The sequence below is a fragment of the Eutrigla gurnardus genome, assembly GCF_963514095.1.
Source record: "Eutrigla gurnardus genome assembly, chromosome: 4".
Lineage (NCBI taxonomy): Eukaryota > Metazoa > Chordata > Actinopteri > Perciformes > Triglidae > Eutrigla > Eutrigla gurnardus.
Window position 1 is genome coordinate 21,226,210 of NC_139918.1, and position 18,021 is coordinate 21,244,230.

Here is an 18,021-nt window from a genome sequence, read left to right on the forward strand (position 1 = left end):
GTTTCAATCTCACGATAGGCGAAAAGATGAGTTACCACGTTTTCAGTGGCAGGAGCTGAATCTGAAGGAAAGGTCCAACAGTGTTGCACAGAGGGATATTGATTCCACGGTGTTTCATGGTCCAGTCGGAGCCTCATTGTCTGCTGTGTCTGATTTCAACTCAGGATTCTCTTTCCCTTCGAGAGAGCACGATCCAGACAGGTGGCCAACGACGTGGGGAAAAAAAACAAAGCTTTACAATCAATTTGGAGGATATTGAATGTATTGTTTCCTTGACCACAGATAACATTTGAAACCCGACAGTGGCGGAGCGGTGTCTTTACTTTATCTGATGAAATGTGAAACCGCAGTTTTGGGAACCAATTATGCAGTTGATTTATAGGAGGAGGATTATCCTTTTTAACTCTTAATCTGAACATCTTTGACATGGTTCATATCCTCCCTCGGAGCAGAGGTCGCTGTGGGGCCTCAACGAGAACTAATTTACTTAGTTTCCTCCGATAACGCCGTGGTGAGCTCTTTTCTTGCTCCGCTGCGCTCGGTCCTGATTAAGACTTCAGAAATGACTGCTGGTTTTTATTCAGAGCAGCATTGGAAATCACCCTCACCTGTGTCTTTATATGTGGATTCATTTTTTTACGATATTAATAGCAGGCTGGCTCGTGATTCGTACTCTGGTTTGGTCCCTGGCACTGTGTCAAGCCTCCCAAATTACTGTCTATATTTATAATGTCTAACATCTTGGCTCTCAGCTTTTGCACAGCGATTGCTGTGTATTATGTAATCCTCTCCAGGATGTAATCAGACAGTTTTCAAACCCAGTGGAAAACACATAAATGAGACAAACACTTGTGAATGGGAGATCCGGTATGTAGCTGATGTTTCGAGGCAGCCTTGACTTGCTCTTCACAAAGCTCCGGTACTGCAGACTCTGGTTTGTACCATTATGTTGCAGGATCAAAGCCCTTCTGAAGATTACAAAGCTCTGTTGTAGCTTCCGTCCGTCGCTCTGCAGCTTTCTGCAATGCGTCTGAATCCACCTGTCCAGTGAGCAGTTTGAAATCTAAGTTTGGGAGCCCGAATACCATGATACCTTTTCTGAATCTCATCTTGCGTTTTGAATTTAGGTTCAGTGGTTTATATATACTGCATTAGCAGACCAAAAAACAAGCATGCATTAAAGCAAAGCTGGGTTATGTGTGGGTGAGGGTGTGTTACTTCAGGTAACAGGAAGTCCACTTTGACTAACGCATTCATTTGCACACACAGTGTTGCAGGAATGAACCGGGAAAATAGTTGTCAGTTTTGCACGTGAGGTTCCCTCGCCTCAAAGTCGAAGGTTCTTTTGAAAGAGTTTTTGGTTAGATGCTATAAATAAAGTCTGTGGTTAAGAAAAGCTTAAGACATTTTAATGATTTGTGCTACGATATAAAATACATCAGTAAATACCTCACGTGTGAATTTGGACGTTTTTATGTGACTTTAAAAAGGTTGCTAAGGGTCTCGTTCTTAGACATAATTGTTTGGATTTTTACAAAACTTTGAGAAATGATTAATCTGGTGGCTTCAAAAAAAAACATGGATCATATGCAAAATTCTGTTTTCTGTCATCTTTTGTCTCCATTTTGAAAACTTTAAACAAAAGTATCATCCAAAAAACATGTTTTCTCACTTACCTCCACCTTTCCACCTCCACACCACCATAGAAAACTGCATTTAAAAGATTCAAGCACCATTTCTTTTCTTTGAAGACTTAACACAGGTTTCATCGAGAGTATCTCATCAATCAAAAGTAGTTTGAATGATAATTGTGTCCAATAATCTGCTGTCTTTGACCAGCTGGAGGAGGAGGTGCAAGGCAAGGTGCGAGGCGAAGCTCAGGGAGACGGAGAGGAGCTGGCCGAAGACCCCAAGTGGGCCTTAAAGCTAGAGCGTGAAGAGCACCGGCGTCTGCTGGCCGACAGCCACAGCACCTCCCTGGACCTCCGCTGGAAGCTGCAGCACGGAGAGTCGAGGTGGAGCCGCGAGAGGGGCGAGCTGCTGGAGCACTTCGACCGAGAGCGGCAGGAGTGGGACGGCAGCATGAGGGAGCTCCACCGCAAGATGGAGAGGGTGAGGAAAGAAGGAAGAGAGAGATGCGTAGAACAAATGACACAAATGAGAAAGCCAGTAGAAAATGAATGAACTGGTTTTGACAACAACAAAAAAATGCTTTTCTTGAGGCTTCAGTTGTATTTTAATATCATCCTCAGCAGAGTTTGTCCAGTTCTTACTTCCACATCCACATTATCTGAAAAGATGAGACTGAATGTAACCTTGAAAACATTTGACAGAACAATCAAGTTATATTTAATAGCCATTCATTCTGCAGCTTTTGATGGTATCGCACATTTGTTTCTAAGAATGATCTTTTCATTTCAACCTTTAAACCAAGATGAAGCCCTGAAAGTACTTGAAAAACCCCTCACAATGCAACTAATGGTTATGTGTGTTATATTTTTCCGATTAATAGAATAATTGTTAAGTTTATGAAGTGTCAGAAGATGGAGGGATTTATAGTAGTTGCTATTGACTTCAAATCAGTTTTCTGACAACTGTCTCTGTTTAATATCATTGACGATACTGTATATCTTCTATTTAGGATCAAACTGTAAAAACAACACAATAATGATCTGAAGAAGAGGTTTTCAACGTTTTCAGGACCCCAAAGGCTCAGGACTCCTTATGTCCTCCATATGTATTTTAAATTTTTGGAAGAAAAACATTTTGGGATCAAATAATATTGGGGACCCCCTGCAGTAACACTGCGGACCCCCTAGGGGTCCTTAACCCCAGGTTGAAGACCTCTGATCTGAAGCCTTGTATGAGTGTGTTTGTGTTGGATTATCTTCTCTGTTCTTTGGTACTTTACTTTTCAGGATTACTGAATATTTTATGTTGATTTAATTAGACGAACTGCAGCGTCTCACCTCACTCGTGTGTCGCGTTCAGAGCCGCAGATATGAGACATGAGCTGGTTAACATGATACGAGTGTTCCAGCATTAACATATAAAGCAGGGACTGGAATAATAACACAGGGGGGGAAAAAAACTGATGATGCACCGCTGAATCTGGAGACACAGAGCAGGAAGCGGGGATGCATTATTCAGCGATGCATAATGCTGCAAACTATAAAGCACAGGTCACCAACTGAACTGCTCCGCCTGGCAGGTTGGAAGTGAATGAGTGCTGCGGTTGTTCTTTTTTAACCTCGAGCCTTAAGCAGGGCACTTAAGCCCGAATGTTGCAGGTGGATCAGTCAGTGGGTCACAGTCCAGGAATACAGTTTGTTGTATTAAAGGACAGCAAGGTGTTCATACGCGACAAAAGCCTCCCACTGCACGGAGGAAGCAGACTGTAAATGTAAGACCCTACCAGAAATAAATGAATTAATAAATCGATCCAATATATCCGCCGATATATTCCTGTATCTGTATTATTGTAAGTAACAAGCAAAGTCAGTACAGAAATGCCAAAGATGATCTTTAAGGATGTCTCAACACTGAGTTTCCATACAAAAATGCAGCAAGAAAGCATTTTCGTTTATGGTATGCGTTTACTAAATAAGAAAAGATTATCGGCAGCTCGGCTGGCTGTAATCTATCAAGACGTTCTGAAGAGACCTCAGATAGTCACAAAATCTTTTCAGTTCTCCGTTGGAAAGGGAAAAGTAAAGCAGGAAAACCCCATTTCTGAATAATCATTTCAACAAACCAAAATAAAACTTGTATATAATGAGCTCAAACTCCAGTCTAGTTCTTTAAAAGAAATAGTCAGTAAATTCTCTGACTAATCACCTCATTTCTGTCTGCAGATGCAGAGAGAGCTGAACAACCGGCGGGGCGAGGGCATCGACGGCAAAGACGGCGTCTCGGACCACAGGGGTGTGTTCTCTCCTCAGGACAGTCCCTGCAACGCCGCCCGGTCGCCGCGCTCCCCACGCTCCCCCTGTACGTCCACGCCCATCCCTGCTGGCCCTCCCATGCGCTCCCACTCCGACTCTGAGGCGATGCTGGAGGATCAGGGAGCCACGATGAGGCTGAAGGGCCCCATGGAGAACCTGTTCCTGGATGCGCTGTCTCTGGACCCTCTCAGCGGCTTGGAGGTCTCACCGCCCTCCAGACTGGAGAATGAGAAGAGGTTCCCCTGTATGAAGGAGGTAACACAGCAATCAGTCAAATTTATTTGATCGCAATAACATTTCAAACCAAACAAAATGATAGTGGTGCTAAAATGCTATCGAAATTAGTTTATTATTTGTTTTATACAGTGTTTTTGTTTTTATAGAAGGTTTTCCTGTTTTCAAATGATAAAAATGTATCTTAATAAACTACTGTTCATCTTACACTGAAGGCTTATGTATTGTGTCCGTTGTGCTTCAGGCCCTGAATGAGATTTCGGAGCGAGAGGTTGAACCTGCAAGCCCAGACGATGAGATGGGCGGTGGGAGTCTGCTCAGGTAACTTCAAGTCATACTGAGTTCAAAGAGCATTTCAATGAATAAACGTATGTAAAAAGCTGCTGCATTTTAATAGGTGTCAACAGTAAATATACACTACCAAAAATCTGGTCTGACTGGCTGCAGATTATTCAGCCTCTTGCAGCATTTTTTCGCTGCTCATACATTCACGTCGATCCCTCGAGAGAAAGGCTGTTGAGTCTATTTACTGTTACTTGAAGTGACAGTGAGTTTCCCCCTGGTGACTTTTCTGTGAAAGATTTTGTAATGCCAAGGAAGTGATAGAGCTCACTGTGCTGTTAAATAATTCAGAATGTATTAAAACGTTGAAAAATATAGAGCATTTCCAAAAAAACATACTTGTATATTTGGGACTTGCTTTCTGCAGCAGGAATATTCAGGAGATGAGGTCATGATTGGGTCATGGGGTTTGGATTCAGTGTCTTGGCTGAAGTTGATGATAATTTGTGTGTTATTTGTGTTTCCTGTCCAGAGCCAAGTCTGTGTGCTCCATGAGCGACTTCCAGCGGTTAATGGACAGCTCGCCGTTCCTTCCTGACAAAACTCGCCACGGTGATCCCGACCAAGACGACGTCACCCCGCCTCTCTCTCCGGACGACCTCAAGTACATTGAGGAGTTCAACAATAAGGGCTGGGACTTCCCATCGTCTGCCTGTGGGCCGGATCCCACCCGGGAAGCGTGGACCGACAAACCCCCCGAGGCCAAGAGAGGAGAACTTCTCCTCGAACCATTCCAGCCTGCCTCCTGGTTCCTCACCACCAGCGCCACCGTGACCACCAGCACCCTGAGCAGCCCCGAGCACTGCCACAAGTCCCCACTGAGGGGCAACGGAGCGGGGGCGGCAGCGGTTGGAGTGGAGCACTATGGGGTTCACATGCTCCACAGCCCCACAAGATCTGGGGCAGCTGAGCGCCCTACTGCCCAAGACCCGGACTTCCTGTACGCCAAAGGGACCAAAGCCAGGGGTGGAGAGGAGGCCGGGGTGGGAGCCAGCGGGTCCGACGAGGTGTTCAGCACTGGGAGGTGGGCATGTGGGCTCCTGGACGGTGGAGGGTTGAGGACTTCTCCTAGCCAGTCTCCTATCTGCCCCACTGTGGGCTACACGTCTTCTCTGGAGCTTCAGCTCTCCAGAAACATGAGCGACGACATGAAGGAGGTGGCCATCTCTGTGAGAAACGCCATCCGTTCGCCGCCGGGGCCCGCCGTCCGGGACAGCGCCTGCCAGACCAACGGGTTCACCACGCGGGGCACCCAGACCACTCAGACCATCAGCGTTGGTCTACAAACGGACCTGTTGAGGAACCTGACCAGCAGCCCCCACCGCTGCCTCACCCCAAAAGGTGGCGGCACGCCCATATCCTCCCCGTCACGCAGCCTGAGGAAGGTGCAGTACTCCCCCGTCATCCAGAGCAAGTTCGAGCGACCCTGCTGCTCGCCAAAGTACGGCTCGCCCAAGCTTCAGCGCAAGCTGTCCTCATCCAACAAGGCGGAGGTACCCACCGCCAGTCGCGCCCCCACCCCCACCACGCCGCAGAAGGGCAACAGCGAGTCGGCGTGGGCCCGCTCCACCACCACTCGCGACAGCCCCGTCCACACCACCATCAACGACGGCCTCTCCAGCCTCTTCAACATCATCGACCACACCCCCGTGGCCTACGAAGCCTTGCAGAAGTTCAACAAGTCCCCCAGTCGCTCTCGCCCCACCCCTCCGCCCACCGGCGAGCCCAGCCCCGCTCACGGGCCCCTCGCCACGGACCCCAGGGGCGAGTGCCTGCGCGTCACTCGGGGGCGCTCGCCCAGCCCAGTGCAGCTGATAGTGGAGACGCAGGGGGACAAGAACCCAGAGTTGGTGAGCATACGTCAGGACCTGTCGGCCCCGCCGGGCTACACGCTGGCCGAAAACACCGCCCGCATCCTTAATAAGAAGCTGCAGGAGCAGAGCGTTAGAGAGGAGAGGCGGCTGCAGGCCGGAGGACAGAGCAGCCACAGCAGCAGGCAGGCCGACTCAGACAGACAGTCTGGATGTATGGAGGTAAATATACAGGCGCACTGGATCCATCGCTTCATCATTCATTTGATCTGGGGGCCATGTTTTATCACGCAAAAATATTTATGACTTTGGATGTTTCCTTGTAATGGTTGAAGACAAACTTTAAGGCACCTGTGGTTAATCAGAGAAAAAGCTTAACAACTACGTTATCATGTCACTAAAATGTTGCTTTTTTCTCAGATGGAAAGCCCTGAATGATGCAATGGTAATGTCAAAATATTTGACCCTCTTCAAAAATACTGAACTTTCCTTCATGGCTGTATGTAGACGACCTTTAAGGTCTCTTCTTATTCTTCTTCACTGTAGTGACTTTTCTTGTAGTCTGTCTATTATTTCTGTGCTTTGATTTTAAAACCGAGGGCCGACCGTAAAAACCCGATTCACGTGTCGGCTAACTCGAGAAGTCAAATGAATGATCTCGCGGTAATGAGTGTGTCTGAGTGAGATCACGGTTAAACATATGATCGTAACCAGCAACTCCCCAATCAAACCAGTATGTTATTTGATTTCCCCGATACCAAAATCAACCAAGGACAGCTTTTTGTTTACTGAATGAGATCACGTCGGTCAGGCCCTCCACCACCCATTCAGCTGACCTGCGGGGAAAAAAATGACAGACAACCATCTGTCCGGTTTAAATGACAAAACAGTAAAAAAAAAAATGCATTGAGTTTACTGTATTTACAGGCGCGCTTCAGTCGACAGATTAACATTTCAGAAAAGTAGGGCATGTTGTATTAAAACTGTACATTAAAACAATGTAGGGAAAGACGCACTGAGTATTATAAACCATAACATGAGCTCTGAGCAAAAAACATAATCCCACATATGCTGATTAATATGTATCACTAATGCGAAGGATTCAGTGGCTGCTGCTCACTGATATGCAGAACAGAGTACGATCAGAGTCCGATATGTGATTTTATGGATGATGATAGCAGCATGTGTGTGTTTCCTGCGGTCATTCAAGCGATGCCTTCGGTGCATGATGGAAGGCAATAATGGATTGCGACAGCACTTGTGCATGAAACATGTTAATATCATAATATAGACCTGGATGTGGATCATATATTGCTGATTTTTTGTATTTGAAACAAATGCAATAATGCGATAGCTATGTGTGTCGTGAAACATTGAATTTGCTGGAAATATAAGTTCACCGTTTGTTTACTGCGATTTAATTTTCAATTAATTACCTACGAAATATATAAAAAAAATTAAAAATACACATTTTAGAGCTCAACGTGGTGTCTTCAAATTGCTTGTTTGGTGTAACTGAATTATATTGGGCGATATATAAAACAGAAAAGCAGCAAATTGATCAGTTATCATAATTGTTATCCTCTAGTTTTCTGTCAATCCATGAATTGTTTTATCTCTAAAGGAAATATAATCAAAACATCCACATTCAAACCATTTCAAATGTATATTTTCTAAAAAAAAATACAATAAAGGTGAAACATTGAATTTTTGCTCAAAATCAATGAATCGTCCCAAAAAAAATGCGACCCATCAGAATTTCCCACAGCCATCGCTTTCAGTAACGTTAATAATAAGTGATACGGTATAAAAGCAGAAGGGCCTCATACTTGAGAAGCTGAAATCAGCAAATGTTTGGCGTATTTGCTTGAATAAATGAAGAATGATTATCAAAGTTAGTGTCGATTTGTAATTTTCTGTATATCGACCATTTGATAAATTGACGTCTCAGCGTTGTAGTGAAGGACAAATCTCTCCTGGTAGTGACTATCACCTTTATCGTGTTGTATATCGTCACATCATCCAACCCCAGTTTGGTTTATTTGGAGCGGCTCATATTGAATGCTATGACCTCTCACCTGTGCGTATCTACATGAAGGTCGACGTCCACGTTGTGTTTCTTCCAGGTCTAAAGTGAATGGGTGTGTGTTTACTTTGCTTTCTGTCCGGTCGGCAAACTGAAATCAGCCACCTTATTTTCTTCTGCTGAGCCTCTCTGCCTTTGATATGCCAGACTTATCTGACTTCCTCTTTGACCGATTTTACCAATTAACATTTCCCGCTCTATCTTCCCTCCTCCTCCTCCTCCTCTACCCCTCTCTCCTCCCTTCTGGGCTTTATCTCTCCCTCCTCCTCCTCCTCCTCCTCCTCCCTGTCCGCTGTGCTCTGATCCAGAACCACACTGTCATACTAACAACTCCTTGGGGACTCTAACTCTGCTTGTCTCCGTGATGTAAGTTCCTCTTCCTCCTCCTCTTCCTCTACGAACTGTTGGCGGTGGGTTTCACCACCCCACACGGACCTCCTCTCACCTCACACCCTGCAGACCCCACCCCTCCTCCCCCTACTCCTCACCCTCTTCATCAATGCATGCTTCACAGGACGGCAGAGTGACAGTGTGTGAAGCCATCGGAGTGGTGTCAAAAGTTGTGCGACGACCATGCATCTGTAACTTGGTGTTAATGCACGCATGCGCAGTTTCTTTGTTAAGGACCATCTGTTTTGTTTCTTGTTTTTAAAGGACCATAAAGGTGTTTTTTTGCATGAGTTAGTCCATTAACCACATAAATCATATCTACTGTTTCCCAGTGTCATACCATACATTTTGAGAATATGTTTTATTTACATAAATCTTTCTGCTAATATGTAATGAAAATCAACGTTAAAGTCAACTACTATATGTTGATTTAAGCTCACTCATTCGCTTTTCTGGTCATGATACAGGAAATTCAACATTTAAAAAAAATTTATAAAATTAGCCAGCAGGTGTAAGACCAGCTGACTGCTAGCTAACGACCCATGACACAATAATTTGATACCATTAACCTAACTCAGAAACTGACTGTTGCACACAATTTAAATTTTAAAACATTTAAAAAAATAATATGTGGACAAATGTTGGGTAATTTATTCCATCAGCCTGTTATTCCAAAACTACAATTGTCCGAAAAATGTCCCATTTGGCCAAAAGCCCAATCGTTCATTATGCTCAGAGTCTCTCCCTGCAACAAACAGAAGCACATGGCTAATTATTATACAGAATGATGTCATCAACGTCCCGGTTGCCACATGCAAACCTTTTTTCCCTGTTATGGTGAAGGCATGACCGACACTTCTCTACCTCCCATTGGCTTTCCCCTGATAATTTTTAACCTAATCCAAACCAATCTCACTCCTCGTGCCCAAACCCAACCTAAGTACCAGCCAATCTGATCATGGTGGGTCATGCCTTCACCATAGTAGGAAGAGAAGTTCTGGTGAGGTCATTCTGCATAAAGAAATTAGGCGTGTGCTTTGATTTGTTGCAAGGAGAGAGGGTATGATCAGAGGAATGGGCCTTCGAATTAATGGGCTTTTGTTTTTGTGATAATGGTCCGTTGGACAAATTGACTTTCGATCCAATGGGACGTTTTTCTGTTTTCTTTTTGGTTTTAGAATAATGGGCCTTTATGTAACAATGGTCAGTCCTTCTGGATAACTCAAATACTGGCTAGCCACCTGATAAAAACAATTAAAGCTAACGTTGATATTAACCAGATATGAGTTACCTGAGCTGACCTGTAAATGTTCATTACTAGCTAACATAGGCCACTAACATTGGCTGATCCAGGCTGGTTCTTCACAACAAGTGAACGTCATTATTTTAATAACAATAATGTGAGCGTCTTGTAATCATAACTCTGATGTGGGATTTTTCCCATGAGCACTTTAAATCCCACAGATTAGTGGCAGTGTGACACACAGAGAAGATGTGAAATGTAGTTTTGGCGGTAATAATAAACCTATATGATTTGGCGTTCCTGCAAAACCGCCTTTATGGTCCTTTAAAGCATCCTCAGTCCATGGGATTCAAAGAGTCTTCACATTGTGTCTTGAAGATCATATAACATGTGACCTGGTAAACATGACGAAACAAAAGATGCCTCTTTTGCTTGTTTCACACATTCCTCAGCGAAGGTTGTAATATAATATCTGCTTTATTCTAACACTGTGTTTCTACTAGGTGATCTTCTTTTTGTCACCACATGTGCAACTTCATGGACTGTAACTGTTTTCTTGTGGTGTTTTCCTTTCTTCCACCCTTTTGTCCATACAGCTCTTCCCTCTTACAGTTCACCACTAGCCCTTTCCTCTCGCACTAACAAGTCCTCCAAAGATTAACCGAAGAAGACCGTTGCTAACACTCATCACTTTCTGTGTTGTGTCACCTGGCAGACGTTGTGTTTGATGCCTGGTGGATATTAACTACTTACTCTGGTCCGTTGTGCATGCTTAAAGGTCAAATCCACCGTCAGATACTCTTGAAAAGCTGTTAGATGATATGTCATCATATGATGCAGTTCCTCACTCCAAACACCTACTTGCAGTTCAGTTAATTATCTCCTACATTATGCAAAATACTTTTGAAAAACAAAAATGCAGCTTTATGGGTTTCAGTGTGGTGGGTGGCTGAAGCAAAGAGTTTTCCTGGAGAGGAATCAAAATAAAAAAAGATAATAACTGTCCTTGATGATGAGTTCAAGTGCTTAGAAGAAGTTTTGTGAGTTGAGTCTGCTAAAACACATTTATTAGAGCTTTCAGGGAGTCAAACTTGTAAAACATCAATATTCTGAAAAGGATAATGAGAATTTGGTAATTCTCTGTGTGTGAGAGAAGAATATTTTAGCTGCAGTCTACATTTGGCTACGTTTCCATGGTGACAAAAAACACACACTCATCACATGATCCGTTTTAACAGTGTCAAAGTGTTTTACGGTGGATTTCTCCTTTATGGTCGAAGCATCGACTGAGAAGTTTGAGTTGATGTGAAGCTGTTCACGTCACTGTCTTCGGCAGCCGCTCCTGTGCGCTGACTTCCTGTTGACATCACTGGTGCCGGATCTGTGGCGTCATGTGATCTGATTTATTAGGATCTCATAGGAAATCTTGTATGAACCCGCGAGCCACCCTCACGAAACAACGGCTTCTCTGTGTTTCCGGTGTGTGTGTGTGTACACACAATCCGTATTCATCAACAAATTATTTATTGATGGATGGATCTGCCTCCATCCGCCGGTTCATCAGGGCTGCGGTTTGTGTAGCACATCGCACGCCGGTGGGTCTGTCTTTTCATCAGACTTATTATTTCCTCCAGTTCATCCTCTCACGCCACCGCAGCCTCACTGCCGTGTCATTTTAGCAGATTGTTACTTTTATGGGCTCGATGTGTCCCAACCTTCAACTGAAATCTAACGCCTAGAGATGAGCTATTTATAAATGAGGCCAGTGGTGTGATGTCCCGGTTGTGATCATTCACCAATCACACTCTGACATCATTCTATCTTCTTATTACACTCTTTTTTTCCTCACTTTCACAATCTTTTAATTGTCATCACCATTAATATTTGTGTACAGCAGACATGCATACGCAGTCTTATTTTTTTCATCTTGACATATGGGTGTGAACACCCTACACACATATTAGGACATAAATTATGAGGGTTATAAACACTGTGTATTGACAATATAACATTAAATCTATGAACATGTGGGTTGAGTTACTTTAAACACAGGACTTTCGCTGATTTGAGACATCCGTGTTTATGTATTCTAAACCAAACCAGAATAATCTGGTTACATATGGTTTGCACAATGTTTAGCGGACCCCACGATTACCTGAGCGGATGGTACGACCCAGTTAGATGAGAGCTTAGAATGCGAGTGGATTTTATTGGTTCATACTTCAGTTTCAGAGTTGGTTTTGTTGCTCATCATCACTTCATATTGGCTATCAGCATCAATTTAAAGCTGTCTCTAAACGCTTGTCCCATACAATACAATAGAACATTCATAAGGAGACTAGTGATTAGAAACAAAGGTTCCTTATAAAAGGACATACCATATTCTTTTTGACACATTTTGTCCTTTTTTGGGAAATTGTTTATTGTAAACATGATTTATACATCTTCACCCCTCTCACCCTTCTTCTCTTTCTTTCATTTATGTTTCTCGGTTTAAACCCTGTTCACTACTTCTTTCTTCAGCCCCCCCAACCCCCCCTCACTGACAGCTCCTTGTCATTGGCAGGACCTGCCTCGCTCTCCGGTGGCTCCGCCCCTGGACTCCTGCTTCCTGAGACCGGCCCGCCCGGCCAACCGCCGCCCCCCCTCACGCTGGGCCGCCCGCTCCCCCTCCTCCTCCCCCAAGTGGAGCGAGGGCACGAAGAGGAGGTTCACCTTTCCGCCGCCTGGACACCGGAAGACCATCCTGGAGGACGAGGAGCCAGGGTGAGGCCGTCCTCTACCTCCTCTCACCCTCCTCCACCTCAGCCTAACAGACCCAGTACCTCAGAAACCAACCCCCACCCCCCCTCCCACAAATCTAGAGACTCCCAACAGATGGAGCCTGAAGAGGAGGGGTCGGGATCCACCTAGTAGCACCAGCTGACCATCGAGGAACCAGAACTTCTTTTTGGAAGAACCTGGAATGTACTGTAATATCATCAACAACAAAAAAAATACATTTCCATAGGAGGTGCCTGCACACACTTGAGTCACACCCCACATGTATGTGTGTGTGTGTTTATATATATATGTACGTATACACACACATGCATATATAGTGTATATGTATGTGTCACAAATAGGTCAGATGTTGCTTTTGTATGAAGTTTACACCATTTTTTTCTTATCTGTTTACATTTTTCTTCTCTTTTTTTTTTACATTATCATTCATCAACTCATGTTTCAACTATTTTTCAATAAGCGCGTACCTTCTGGGTTTTTGTTGCCAGCCTTTGAAGCTTGACTTTTCTGTTTAGTTTCAAGGAGAAGACAACACAAGCAAACAAAGAACTACTTCTGCTTCATCGGGTCTGAAGCGGAGACACATGATGTCATTTCTGATGCTAATATATTTATTTTTCGGTGGGGATGAATGTTTGGCCCTGTCGACATGTAGATGGTGGTTGACAACATACCGAATAACTTTATGCATACTTGGAAAGGCAGTTGTACAAATATCAGTCAAATATTTGCATGCCTTTTGAACACTAGCACTTTAGTGCATGTACATATGAGCTCCAGTCATTGTGATCACTCGGCTCCCCTGAGGGAGGAGAAAGAAAAAAGTTGTCGTGATGGGAACTCTTGAGCTGTCGTTTTTGTTGTCACAAGATTTGCATTGTCTTAAATAAGAAGAATTTTTAAGTGAATTATTGTACCTGCCAGGCTGTCTTTGTACAGTTGTTACTATTGGATATGGATTACTTTTTCTTTTGACAAGATAAAGAGATTGTGGGGGGGGGCAAAGAATGTTTTAAATGAAATGTCTATGTTAAAAAAAAACTCTAATGATCTATAGTCTTATGTAAATACTAAATGGTAATAAACATGAATGTGTATTTACAAGAAATCCTCCTGTGTGTTTGTATCAAGTGATAACCTCCATGGCTGAAAAATGATGAAAGCTGCAGTTCCTTTTGTGGCCACTTGAGGTTCCAAAAGCGAGTCAGTCCCCATAGACCCCCATGTTAAAAGTTGTTTAACAGCATAGTACAAAAAATTTGTTTCGCTCTCTAAAGCTAATTTCCACGTTCCTCACAAATGTACAGATTTTTATACAACTCACCCCTTTTAATTATGTTAAAATGTGGCTGCTTTGAGCTACCACGGCGATGCTACCATGGCGATGCTACCACCACATTGTTTAGCTTTCAGTTGATGATCATTTTTTCAGGCACATTATGTTGTAAGCCTGTTTTTCGCTAGCCAAAATTAGCATCCCAATTTGTACCTTGCAAACCACGCCTCCTCCCTATTGTCACATACTTCTGCTTCCAAAAAACAAGATGGTGACCGCCACTTGGCTTCAAAACGTCGTCCACAAACCAATGGGTGATGTCACAGTGACCGCTTCTTGTACACAGTCTGTTTTTGTTGGTCATGTTTCATGATAGATTATACGCTCTTTCATTAGACCTGACTCTGTGATCTTGGCAGAGAGCGATTTTGTGTGTGTGTGTGTGTGTGTGTGTGTGTGTGTGTGTGTGTGTGTGTGTGTGTGTGTGTGTGTGCGCGTGTGTGTGGATTACAGTGCAGACCACAGGATTACAGTGGGTCAGAGGAGACACATACACTCACACACACAGAATAAATGTGAATAAGAAGATTGTGTCCTCCCAGAAGTCAAATCCTGTTGCATCACGGTCATAAATGTGTCACCTTACTCATGTTACTCAGCTTGTCACGCAAGTCTAGACTAGTTCATTTAAGCATCCCCTTAGTTGCGTCTAAATTTATTTGTATTTTTTTGTATATACTTAATGTTGAAATATCTGCATGTTAACCTTCCTGTTGTCCTTGTGGTCAATTTGACGCCATTCAATGTTTAACGACTCTAAAAAGAGGGTTAACATCATTTTTATTTTGCTTGATATTCAGTGACTTTTCGTAGTTAATACAGACAAACATCCAAATCTTGCTTTATTTACACATTTTCAGCTTCTCACGTTTAGCAAAATCTGTAAATGTAAAACCGTTGGCTTTTACCCAGAGAATTAGCCAGACAATTCTATTTGCGACCAGAGGAGTCGCCCCCTGCTGGCTGTTTGAAAGCATGCAGGTTTAAGGCATTGGCTTCACTTGTCAGAGCTCCATTCATTCCAACTGAAGATGTAAATCTTTAAAAATGGGTAATAAATATGTGGATTTTTAAGACTTTGGGAACAGCTGTGGGTTGTGACACTGTACAAGAATGAGGGGAAACTATGTGTGCATTAACTTATAAAGGGTCTGCTGGTGAAATACCACCTCTTTAACTTGTTGCCTCCCACACTGGTCAGGTGTTCTGTTCCCCAGGTGCAAGGGGGCGTGGCCTAGGAAACAATGGAATTGTTTGGGGAAGTTCAGGCTGGATCCTGGCAGCCTTTTGGGCAGAATAACCACCGTTAGCTCTTTATGGTGGTCCCTCGGCCGACTGAAGACAGCAGGGAAACCCGTGTGTAGCGAGGACCATGAAGACTGAGCAGCAAACCAAGCCAACCTGACATCCGGTGAGTTTGATTCCTTTTAGCAATGCACTGCTTTTCCCTGGTTTATATTGTTGTATTTTTAAGGGATGGCATTGAACCTCTTTTTTTATTACTTCGCATTAAGGATGACTCGCTAAAGACATCACTTTAAGCAGAAACAAAAATATGTATGAAACACTAAAACCAACCATTACCCACGTACATTGTATGGCATATAACGTTGACACATACAAACAACAGTACAATAATTGATGGATCATATGCAGCAGAGATCACACCTTTATATAGAATGATCTATATCATCATCAACTATCGTCTCACATTTATTAATGTTAAGTCGAGCTGAAACAACATTTTAAAGGTATCCAGCTTCCATATGGTGCCCTGTTTCAGGAAAGGTAAGCGCTACGTAACATTGGGAGGAATTTGATTTGATGGTTCAAAAGATTAACTATATATATATATATATATATATACCGGTATATAACTCACAGTTGACACTCGCCGCTTTACAAAGTCACTTGATCCAATTAACTGATAAGAAAAATAAATGATGCCATGTTTTTCAGGACATTCAGTGACAAATATCTGCTGGGCCAAAGTGATGATTGTGTCTTTGACCGGACACATCATGTATTTAAAAAAATAAAAATGAATGTCACATAGTCTTATAAAATAGTTTCAGACCTGTAAAAACTTTCTAATGGGTCACTACATTGTGGAGCCAACACTGTGAAATTAAAAGAAAAATGCTGATTCACTATGAAATCAGGACACTGGTTGAAAACAAAGTCTATTTTTTTTCAGTGGGGAGGGGAACCTCTAACAGAATAATCACTATGAATTATTTTTTCTGGAGTTCAGGTGGGCCTTCCTGAGTCAAACTGTGAGCATCTGACTTCACTATTAAACCACCTGTTTAAATGACATTGCTTTGATACTGTGATTGAAAAAGATATAAAAGAACCACGTTTTTCTCTCCGGCTGCATAATAATGCAATAAAGCGCTTCTGTCGGATGCTTTGGATCGGTTTCCCCTCGTGTTTCCAAAGCTTTGTGCATTTGATAAAACAGATGAGACGAGCCTCTTGCACTCTCTTTCGCCTTGTTTCGTGGAGTTTGCAGCTGTTGTCTGAGGACTCAGCTGACGGTTGAATCTGAACACTGGGGATCGATTTGCAGGGTTGAAGTCTGAGGTCAATCCGTGCTCACAGTACACAGATGTGTTTCTGTTGCAGATGTGTATGTTTTAAAGTAGCAAAACCATGAATTTCCTGTAGATATTGTCCCTATCAAGTCTTATTAAGACGTGCGTTACTTACATCAACATATAAGTTATATATACCAAGATGGTGAATATGTCCCTCATGAATGAGCTGTAAACATTAATACATATTTATGAGCCGCTGCTAATAACTTGCCGACCCTAATTTAGCCAAAATATGAGGAAAACATCAATCTTCTCTGAATAGTGAATGAATCCTTTGTTCACTGTTTAAACATAAATTCACCAGCATTTACAATCTGACATGGATAAAAAACACATTTTCATAAAATGTGTCCCACAGACAGATTTAATGCTACTGAGGCTCCACGCCGCCTCAGTTCAGCGTGCCATCAAATGTGTGTCTACGAAGGCCTCATACAAACAAATGAGCAACACAATAGGCCCGGCTGTGCAATTAGCTGAGAGGTTGTCATGCCAACGATACAAAGGGCCCCCACGCCCAACCAAGAGCCCAGGGGGCGACTTCATATTGAGCGAGCGCTTCGCCCGGGGGCCCTTCACGTCTCCTTTCTGTTACATCATTATTCGTGTGAGAAAAGCGCAGAGCGGAGCGGCGGCTCCGACCCGTGTGTGTGTGTCAAGTTTATTTTGTTGTTATTGTTGTTGTTGGATTGAAGCTCCACAAGAAATGCACTATTGTGCGAGTAAACAGACGGTCCCATTGTGCTGAAGAGTGTGACGGCCGTTTGAACCCTGAACCAAACCAGCCAGGACGGTCGCTCAGGCTGGTCTGGAATCAGCAGCAGTGTGTTCAGCGAGGGGAGCGTGGAAGCAGAGAGTATGGCAGAGTACATTTATGTGAGTTGTGGAAATCGGTGGTGGAGGAAGTACTTCGTTTCATTACAAGTACTGCATTTAGATACTAAGTAAGAAAAAGAGAAATATCAGTAAAGAGAAGGCAGCAGATCTGAACAAAAATCCATGACCTGCGATTGACCTCCACCACGCTACCTCAAAGTCTCCCTCTTCAACATACAGTACAATTTCAAATAACAAACATCCAGCGGGCTTCAAATTCAGTTGGACCATCTGTCTGTCTTTTGAAAAGCAGCAACAAAAAGACGGCATTCATTTGGTGCCTCCTTGATTCCTCTTTTGTTTGAGTAATTTGCTTCGGACGTGCCCAGTCTCTCTCTCTCTCTCTCTCTCTCTCTCTCTCTCTCTCTCTCTCTC

The 18,021-nt window shown here is 43.4% G+C and overlaps 1 protein-coding gene across 5 annotated transcripts in view; it reads left to right on the top strand.

The window, feature by feature from the left end:
* Positions 1-13,827, top strand: part of mtcl1 (microtubule crosslinking factor 1) — a 68,999-nt gene extending 55,172 nt beyond the window's left edge. For 2 of the 5 annotated variants that reach the window (XM_084007365.1, XM_084007366.1), the window contains 5 exons: positions 1,840-2,112; positions 3,855-4,199; positions 4,423-4,499; positions 4,993-6,553; positions 12,617-13,827. In XM_084007365.1, the coding sequence (XP_083863491.1) occupies positions 1,840-2,112; positions 3,855-4,199; positions 4,423-4,499; positions 4,993-6,553; positions 12,617-12,820 (2,460 nt within the window). In that variant the 3' untranslated portion in view covers positions 12,821-13,827. Of the gene's footprint in view, positions 1-1,839; positions 2,113-3,854; positions 4,200-4,422; positions 4,500-4,992; positions 6,554-6,751; positions 6,777-8,725; positions 8,784-12,616 lie in introns of those variants that run through there. The other 3 variants (XM_084007367.1, XM_084007368.1, XM_084007369.1) reach the window with 3 other exon arrangements.
* Positions 13,828-18,021: the final 4,194 nt, after the last annotated feature.